This window comes from Vanessa atalanta, chromosome 26 (genome assembly GCF_905147765.1).
Source record: "Vanessa atalanta chromosome 26, ilVanAtal1.2, whole genome shotgun sequence".
Lineage (NCBI taxonomy): Eukaryota > Metazoa > Arthropoda > Insecta > Lepidoptera > Nymphalidae > Vanessa > Vanessa atalanta.
In genome coordinates, this window is record NC_061896.1 from 4,253,419 (window position 1) to 4,263,662 (window position 10,244).

At 30.5% G+C, this 10,244-nt stretch overlaps 1 protein-coding gene across 2 annotated transcripts in view; it reads left to right on the forward strand.

Moving 5' to 3' along the window:
- LOC125073984 (irregular chiasm C-roughest protein-like) overlaps positions 1-9,123 on the forward strand; it is an 87,331-nt gene extending 78,208 nt beyond the window's left edge. The window contains exons 15-20 of one of the 2 annotated variants that reach the window (XM_047685133.1): positions 2,000-2,158; positions 3,074-3,168; positions 3,729-3,880; positions 4,352-4,459; positions 5,128-5,217; positions 8,027-9,123. In XM_047685133.1, coding sequence (XP_047541089.1) covers positions 2,000-2,158; positions 3,074-3,168; positions 3,729-3,880; positions 4,352-4,459; positions 5,128-5,217; positions 8,027-8,061 — 639 coding nt within the window. In that variant the 3' untranslated portion in view covers positions 8,062-9,123. Of the gene's footprint in view, positions 1-1,999; positions 2,159-3,073; positions 3,169-3,728; positions 3,881-4,351; positions 4,460-5,127; positions 5,237-8,026 lie in introns of both variants that reach the window. The other variant, XM_047685134.1, reaches the window with a different exon arrangement.
- The last annotated feature ends 1,121 nt before the right edge of the window (positions 9,124-10,244 follow it).

Consider the following 10,244-nt stretch of genomic DNA (forward strand, 5'->3'; position numbering starts at 1 on the left):
TACTAAATTTTACCTACCTGTTGCATTTTTTTTACAAAATTTTCTGAATATTACTTTATTTTCATATTTTCGAATAGCCTTATAAATATTTAATATAAAAATGTAATGTCTAGTTAAACATATGGCTTGGTGTTTAGTATGCAGGTGATTTAACCTGAGGAGGTCTGAACAAGTGCCACTATATTTTAAGGGCCAATTTGCTTATGCTTATAAGTATGTAGAAAAATGTTCTAGGATAATATTACAACTTTTAAAGACCTAATTGTAGAATATTTATTTACAATGAGCTTACAACTTTATAGAAGACTTGATAATCGAACATAAATCTGATACATGTTCGGCGATCTATAAGCAGTAGGTATTAGTCGCTTTCTGCCTCTGTCTCCGTGTTCGCTTCTAAAATATTCAACTGATTTTGTGGTTTTGATAAGATTCACCATTAGAAACGAATGATTAACGAGAAAAGTTCGTAATAAATTGTAAATATTTTTAACACTAAATTTTAACCTTAGCTGTTTAAACTATCCAAATTTGCATGAAAAAAAAACCGCATATTATTTTCCTGGAATTATTTTGAATAAATAAATATACCTACTTAATATTTTCATGCTAAGTAAACTTTTCATTTTCTTTATATATAGAAGTATTTACGAAATTACTTATAATTAAATGCAATAAATTTATAACTATTAAAATTCCTCGTAATATGGTTACAATGGAGTATTGAATTACACAACAAAATTAATAATGTTATCATGTCAAGTAGCGTAGAGAACATTGATTAAACGCTCTGTCTAATTTCTGTTAACGAATGACACATGTTTGAATCAAATTTTACACATACGCACATTAAGTATTGCAAATGGATTTAATTATTAAGCAGATAAAAACGACGCTTCGATCGGGTAAAATAAAAATAAAAATAAAACTAAACAAATACGGATTATCATTTACTTTTCATTCAACATATAACTTTTTCATATACGTAGTCATCATAATCTATTCTATATATATAATAAAATTGGAGTGTCTGTTTGTAATAGTAAAATAACCGTATTTTACTAAATGCATATGTATGTATACGCGGTACATATACAGAAATAACATTTTTTTTTTTATTTCTGTCTGTCTGTTTGGTCCGGCTAATCTCTGGCACGGCTGGACCGATTTTGACGGGGCTTTCACTGGCAGAAAGCTGATGTAATAAGAAGTTAGACTACAACGATAACTATTTTGTTAAATTTAAAAGCGCACGAAGTCGCGTGCTCTGCTAATTATTACTAATTTTGGCATTCATATTAACATGGCGTTCAAAAGTATTCGAAAATTTCTTGTCAAACATGGCTGCCCATTTAACTGTCATGCCATTGAATTTCAATGATTTGATATTAAAATATCTCGATTAAACGAATTTTGCTGTCCATTAAAAATCTTTATTTTATAACGATCTATAATTGTGGATAGGTTTCGATCGGGTCTACCGTAGACCTACACGAAATTATTAATATAAATTGAAATAAATTATTAATATAAATTGAAATTAATTAGTTATTAATGGTCCAAGGAGTCAGGGTCGATCCTGCGACTTTTTACATCGCTAGGCGGCCCGTAAACTATTGCGCTATTGACGCTACTCATGTAAATAAAAAATATAATTGAGTTGAGTTTCTTGCTGTTTGTTTATTTAATTCAATATTATAAAAAGACTATTCAAAATTGATTTAATGAGCTTGAATAAATAATATTTTGATTTTATGATCAGATTTGATATCACGTTAAATTTCACCACTTGTTGTTAACAATAGCCTTAATAGCCTTTTTAAAAATACCCTTTATTAATCCATTAAAAACAGTCTAGTGAATATTGCTGCGTATACAGATACAGAAACATACAAAATATTTGATAAATGTGAATGACAAGGCTGTTACGGAGCTATGTACTGAGATAGCTTCGTAACAGCCTTGTCATAACATAAATATGTTAATTGTCAATTACCAGGAGTACACAAGTTCCGATCGCTCAGATACAAAGAATCCTGCTGGTCTCCCCCTCGCTGGACCGGTCCCGCTACCAAACATACGCCACGACGATCCGATGCTGCAATTTAGATACAGCAATGATTATTCAGACCCAACATACGCGGATACTTATTTTAAGGTAAGTTTCATTTAATTTCGCAGCTGGAGTTTGTCCAGGTTTACCTGGATAAGTGAGTTAAGAATATTAAAGAGTTCTTCGTCTGAAAGATGAGTGATTGTCAGAGCATTTTTTTTTAAATTATAGTAGCAATGCCCCAAATTAATTAAGATATTACTAATATTCCTATTTACCTCTCCTTTTAAGCTTATTACTTGTATCAGGAGTGGGGACGACAATAGCCCAAGGGGCCAGGATCGATCCAGCGACTTTTTACATCGCTAGGCCCGTAAATCATTGCGCTATTGACGCTTCAGAACTATTACATTGCATTAACTATTTACAGTGTGGTATATAGTTGTACATGTTGTATTGCCAGTATCAATGAATAAATATGGCGACGACTTTACGACTTACCATGACTTTAACACGTATGTGTTGTTAAACTTATTTAATTTTAATTTAATGAAAGCATTGACTCAATGTTCATGACTACAAGAAAAAAAATAAAATATATCTCATCTGTCCATTATTTCTATGGCTCCAATATAAGCTATTCGGTACATTATGTAATGCATATGTCTGCAATGACATTATCTTAATTTACTATGTCCCTTTCGTTCAGATTTCCAGTGTATGAAAAAATATTAATAAATTTATTTTATGATATTAGCTTTTTTAAATCCAATGATAATAGTATATATGCTAAATTAGTATTTTTTTCTATAATTACTAAGTCGCTCTTTGTTGTCAATAAATGCACCTTCATATTTTATTACCTTTGCTTTTCCACGTTGATGTATTAAAACAAAATAGTCTACCGTAATATAATCTATTGACGATAGACAAAAGCTTAAAGTAAGGAATTCTCGATATATTTTATTTTATTTTTATGAAAGGTAAATTACCATTATTGATCCTCTTACTTTTATTTAGAACCCAGCCGCTTACGTGTACGACTACCCACAAGGGTACGTGCCTCCCCCACACTTGAGGGTTCAATCTCCGACACTCGAAGTACCAACTAGCAGGTAAAGAAATATTATTCGTTAAATATTGAAATGAGGTTTTATATCTTAACAACTCATTTATTATAATTAATTGATTACATAAGAAAAAAATATGTATGATTGATATGCTGACCATTTAATTTACGTTTTAATATAATTTCTATATAAAGAATCACATTTAGATCTAATTAAATCAAAATATACTTTATTCAAGTAGACTTTTACAAGCACTTTTTAATCGTCATTTAACAAACTATATTAAGTGAAGCTACCACCAGTTCGGAATGTAGATTCTAATTCTAGAAGAACCGGCAAGAAACTCAGTAGTTACTCTTTTTCAACATGTAAAAATACAGTCATGTTAGTTAAATACTATTATATATGTATGTATACTATCTGGAAGACAACATTTTGTATCGAATAATATGCCTTCTTTACAAATTATTTGAATTTATGAATCGGCAAAGTTAAAAATGTCTGTCATTATTTTGCTATCACTTAATTTTTTTTATATAATTTGGGATAAGGGCATGAGGATGATGAATTTATATTGATTTAAAATGAGTTTATTCTTCCAATAGGTCCCTTCAAGGTTCATTGACGCGTAGTATAGACACGTCGTCAACGCTTCCGTTGTCAGCCGGTAACGGATCGCAGAACAATTCGTTGCAACGTACGAAAACGGACGAAACTGACGCTATTAATAATTTAGGCTTACCTGTTGGTGGCGAAGGTAAATTAATTATTTTTTTTATACTATACTAGCTGTCGCCCGTGGATTCGCTTACGTTTTAAGGGTTGTTCGTCAGTCGTTAGGGTTAAAAAATAGCATGTCTTTGCTTGAGGTTCAAGCTTGCTTCATACAAAACTTCATCAAATTCAGTTCAGGGCTTTAGCTATGAAAGTGTAACAAATTGCTTTCGCGCTTATAATATGAGTGTAGATTAATTTTATCAGATCATATTTTTATGTTGTATGTGTATATGTGTAAGCTTTAAAAATGCCTTGCTTAGATAGACAGATATACTATTATTACATTGTTTTAATATAAAAAAATATTGTTATTTTATATAAAAAAGTCATTTAAATTTCAAAATAATAAAAAGTTATTATTGTGTTAAATTCCACGAAGCGAATCGTTATATATTATAATATAGCTGAGACTTTTCCAAGGAAATATATAATTTTTTATGTTTGTCATTAGCACCACAAGTGCCCACTTACACCCAGTCTGGGGGTAAAAATCAAAGCGGGGTCGACTTAAGATACGCAGCGACGTACGGAAATCCCTACCTAAGAAATGGTACAATGAGTAAGTAACTCCTTTTTTTGTATTTTAATTTTGTATAAACTTTATTATAACTTAATTTTAAGTAAGCTCAATTTTAATTAAATTTAATTTCTAGCTATATTTTTCTGTGAAAAAAAGCACGAATACTATACTGAATTAAAATAAGATATTTATGTTACCAAAAGTTTAAGAAAATTAAAAACAGGAAATAATTTAAGCGAGCGAAAATTCTGTGGTGTTTGTCCGTATTTGAACTCGGAATCAATTAAGATTCACGTCTTCTAATCACTAGACCGCCACAGCATAATTATACTTTTATCTGTAATTGTTATAAAAAAAAACAGCACATGCAAAATGTCTTAATTTACTATAACTAGCAGAGATTTAACAAGGGTATTAAATATATATTTATTACTCGGAAGAAAATTTGGAACAATTTCTAAGAAGTATTAACATCGAAAAGTTAGATGAATACTTGCTATCAAATTATCTATGAACAGCGATAAGTTTCAAATTGCCTTTGCAAAATATATATGTACAGAGATCATAAAAAGGTTGAAAATCCTGGGAAATGAATTTCATTTATGTACAAATACCATATACCATCACTTCCAAGGTTGTAAATACACAGAGCTGCTCATCACTAATAGCTTAGGTAAGTTAATCTATATTTACCTAACTTACCTCAGGTTATTCAAACCAAGTTCATACCGCGAAGCCGGCTTCTACGCCCGCTCCGCCGCCATACTCCGCAGTGCGAAGCTCAGTCCATCTCCCAGGTTAGCACCGACTGCTTAGGTAAATTACCCTTTATAGATAGCACGGCTTGGGGTTATGTGTTTTTACGGTTCTGTTGCATGTGTAATTAGGTAAGTTTTTTTATAAATTGCATGAAATATTAAAAAAAAAGTTTTTATTAAATTAATATGAAATAGTTCTTTTACGTAGTTTGAATACTCTATACAATCGTGTATCTATTTAGATAAGTTGCTCATAGGTAATGTCATTTTCTTAACTTTAAGTTACCTTACTCACAAGTTAGTTGGTTAATTCTTAAGTATTTCAATCTTTATCTATTTTAGCGCTTTTGTTATATATTAGTTCTATCTTAAATTTATAATCTTACCTTTCCGCAGCTTCAAACTTACCTTATAGGATTTCAACTCTGATAATACTTAAAAATAACTGTAAGTTTTATTTAACACTGCATTTTCAATTGTTTTATAGCAATAAGTAGCTTGGTGTTTGAATGTCTGTATGTTTACGTATTTGCTTGTAAAATGTGAATGTTGCTATTTTTCTTAGTAGTACAGTTTAGATTATAGTTTTAGTAGAAGTTTAGTAGATTTATTTTTCTTAGTAGTATATTTTAGTTAGAAGAGGCGATCAAATTACGTCATATATGTAATCAAAATAAGATATCGAACACCATTATGTATTTTACGTGCTATTTAATGTCAAGTTTTCCTTCGCCGATATGAATTAAACAAACAAATTATGGCCATGATAATTCAGCGGTGCTTATTCGAAAAAACCGTCTCCTGATTTAAAAAAAAAATACTTTCTCTTTGAATCTCTAGCACGCATAATTAACAGCAGTTGATATCCCTTTTAATAAATTAATTCAAAGCCTTTTTCGAAAAACTAATCGATATATTTAATGTTTTACTTGGTAGTAGGGCTTTGTGCTTATCCGTACTCAACTGTATATCAGTATCAGTATTGTTGTGTTCCGGTTTGAATGGTGAGTGAGCCAGTGTAACTACAGGCTCAAGGCACATAACATCTTAGTTCCCAAAGTTGGTTGGTTGACGATAAAAGGAATGTTATTTAGATAAGTCCTCTTTTCGTAATTATATTTTGTTATCTTGCCTGGTTTAATTTGCTTGCAATAAACTTTTTTGGGTTTAAAACTAATTTCACTTACAAAAAAATGTCTGTCATTTTTATTGAGCTAGCTTTTGTTTGAATTAATTTGTTTGGTTGGAACCCATGTGAATGTTTTATTAAAAGATGTAACATGCAAAAATAACCCTTGTATCTTTAAAATATGATCTAGATTTGTGTGTTGTGAAAATCAAAGTTTTGTCCTTATTATAAATATAACTTAAATTTGATTACTCCTGTACTCTTTTTCTAGAGACAATTCAAAGAAGAAATTTTTAGAAAGGACGTAACCGAGTTCTTTGTATTAAAACAAAATTAACTCCAGAATAATATCAATAAATGTACAATAAACCTTTTTGTAGTTCCAATATGGAAAATTTATTACTCTGTGGTTAAAAAACAATGAAACAACTAGTCTCTGACGGGTAGGAATGACGATTCATTATAATAATCTCACTGAAAATAATTACGAAACGTCAAAATTTCGAATGTCGCATAATTAACGCCAACGAGTAATTTCATTCGTCGAATGAAATGACATCTTGCCGCCATGATAGATTTGTTACGATTATTATGTTAAATGTATAATTTTTTGAACAATTCAACGATAATTAAAAATAGTCTATTGGCGTGAAAAAATCAAACGAAGAGAACTATGAACGCATACATATAAAAAAATATTATTATTGACTGCTTCATCATCATTATCATCATCAGCCCACATTCGTCCACCGCTGGACATAGACCTCTCCAAATGCACGCCACTGTGGTCTTTCTTCGGCATCTTTGTTTCTTTCTTTCTTATTTTTGACTCATCAGCATCAGCAGCCTGTAAATTTTTCCCACTGCTGGTATAAAGGCCTCCTCTCCCTTTGAGGAGAAGGTTTTGAGCATATTCCACCACGCTGCTCCAATGCGGGTTGGCGGAATACACATGTGGCAGAATTTCGTTGAAATTTGACACATGCAGGTTTCCTCACGATGTTATCCTTCACCGCCGAGCACGAGATGAATTATAAACACAAATTAAGCACATGAAAATTCAGTGGTGCCTGCCTGGGTTTGAACCCGAAATCATCGGCTAAGATGCACGCGTTCTAACCACTGGGCCATCTCGGCTCTTTTATATTAATATATTATATGATATGGATATTTTTGACTACTTAGTCAATAATAATATTATTAATAATAATTTATAATATTAAAAAAGTATCTACGTAGGTACTCTTCTTTCACGTATGTTTCGCTCCATATAAAGAGTGAGTACACGATACTAATTTTAAATATTCATATGATCGTATGGCGATCAGTCCTTAGAGTCTATTCCAATCGAACAAGGAATAAAGACAGACAGATCTTAGATTAACGTATTCCATGCGAATTGCTCACAACTTATACATATGTGCACTATAATTTGATTGATATATCTTTATTTATATAAAAAAACCCATAACGAATATCTTAGACTTATCAAGCTTTCCAATGATATCGCGTCTATTCGATGTTGTTTATTTCGCTTTTGTCGTCGTGTGGTTGGAACAGACCATAGATAAATATGAATGCAGAGAATGGTTCCCTCTGCTTATAAGACATTTATGACACATCAATCTTTATAAATGTATATTTATTTAGCAACCCGTTCCGCAAGCTATAAAAATAAATCTAGACTATTTGTACATTAATAATAATTATCTTTTACAGGTAACGCACCGACGACGCTAGCCACGCATGTGTAGCGTTAACGAAGTGTAAAAATATAATAAAAATTGTATAAAAAAAAAATGGACTAATTTCTATACAACCGTGTTAAATGAAACACTTGTAATATATAACGTTCCTAAATAAATATTACGACTGAGATGTAAATACAATGTAGGTTAGGTGTATAAAGTGAAATAAGGACAGTTACACGCGAGCGACAGTAATTTTTTTTTTTTATTTAAAATATTTAACCAATTTTTTTTTTTGTAATAGCTTTCGTCGAGTTCGTTTTAATATTGATGTTATGCTTATGCATGGATCATGTACCACCGCATTTTTTTTTTTACAGTAAAAACTCTTTTGTAAAACGATTTATTTACTTTATTATATAGTATTGCTCAAAACGTTGCAATAGGTTATTTATAAGACGCTAGTGGAACAATTTAAATATAGAATTGCCAGATTTATTAAATGTCATTATTTTACTAGCGGACTGTTAGCTTTACCATAGTGAATCTATAAATATGTGTTGCTAGTAACAAATTTGTACAAACAGTTAATGTAATTGTATAGCCAAATATAAACATACTCTGTACATGTATTTACAAATTATAAAGCCTAAGCCAGACTTGCTTATTGATTGTCAATACTACCATTAGTTTGGAAGTAATATACTTTGATCCACAGAGAAATTCTGTAAGAACGTCGTAACTCGTATTAACTCACTTAACAAGCTATGTTTAAGCGCGAACCTTTAATTTAATTGTGGTTGTCAATGTCACCTTCTGATATTTCACAGTCATTTTCAGCATCTCACTTCGTATCTCACTCGTGAAATGTCGACGAACGACTTGCGGTGATACGCCATTTTAATACGTGTATCCATAAAATGATTTTAGTTAATTATCGCATATTACAGTTTGACATTTCACGCTTTTGTTTTGCGGTGAGTTTCGAGTTTCTTCTTACAGAATACCTACCTCTACTGTCGTGAGTTTCGAGTTTTTACAGAATAGCTCTTAGACGAAACGTTTTAGTTTTATTTAATTTTATATCTGTTAACACTGTACAAAATCGCATTAGACCATTTTTAATAACTAAATTCAATGTATTTGACTGAAATGAAAATGAATTTAAAATTGTCTATACATACACATTGTCGAAAATTTAAAAGATTTTTTAGAAAAAAAATATTATAAAATTTTAGATAGATAAATAATTAGCAAATGGTCACTTTAATAGAAAAAAAAAAACCTGTGATAATTTAAATAGTGACGACTTAGAAAAGCCTTTTATTGTCTTCGAGAAACTTTTTTTATTAAGATATGATTTTGAGTTTTTTTTTCTTTACATCGAATGATTTATAATCTGCGTAAGCCGCCATTTTTTTTTATTTAAAATGTATAGAAATATTTGCATGGTAGTGTTTTCGTTTGCATGCGAATATTATTTGCCATTTTTTATTGTTCTCAAAATAAATATGTAATAAAATAATTATTATTTGTTTTATTGAAAAAAAATCCCCGCAATTATTACTAAATGTCCCGGAATCATACGGGTGAAGGGTCCAAATAAACCTTTTAAAAATTTAGAAAATTCTTTTTTATAAACACATTTAATTTAATTAAATTGAAACTAATCATTAATAAAAAAGGAGAAACAGACAATATTCTTAATTTAAATAAAAAACATGTGTTTCTTAATTTGGAAGTTAAATTGATAAAACGGTTAACGTAGCCTACGTTAACCGTATATAATGCATACATCCGCAGGACTAGTCTCTCATACAACGTAAAAAATAAAATCTTATGGTCACCCTTGCCTCACAGATACTGTTATCGTCAGAAATGTAATACTTTTACCTTAATGTAACTTAGATGTTACCTTATGATATACAATTCAATATTTAGTTCTATTCACTTACGAAGGAACACCACTTCCTGTTAAATCATAGGCTAATAAAATAAACTTAACTAATATAATTCTGAGTCATCTCACGCACACTTAGACATCTCGCGGGTATTCACTCACACTGAGAATAATTCAACGTCACACTCTGCATCATTCTTACACACACTAATACACATATTAGTGTGTGTAAGAATGGATAGGATAGGAATAAGTCATAGTTTTTTTTATCAATGATTAAACAAGTTTGAAACAAAACAGAAAAAGCAAACTAAAACCCTTTAAGAAATCAACGGTTGCTAAAGTCATA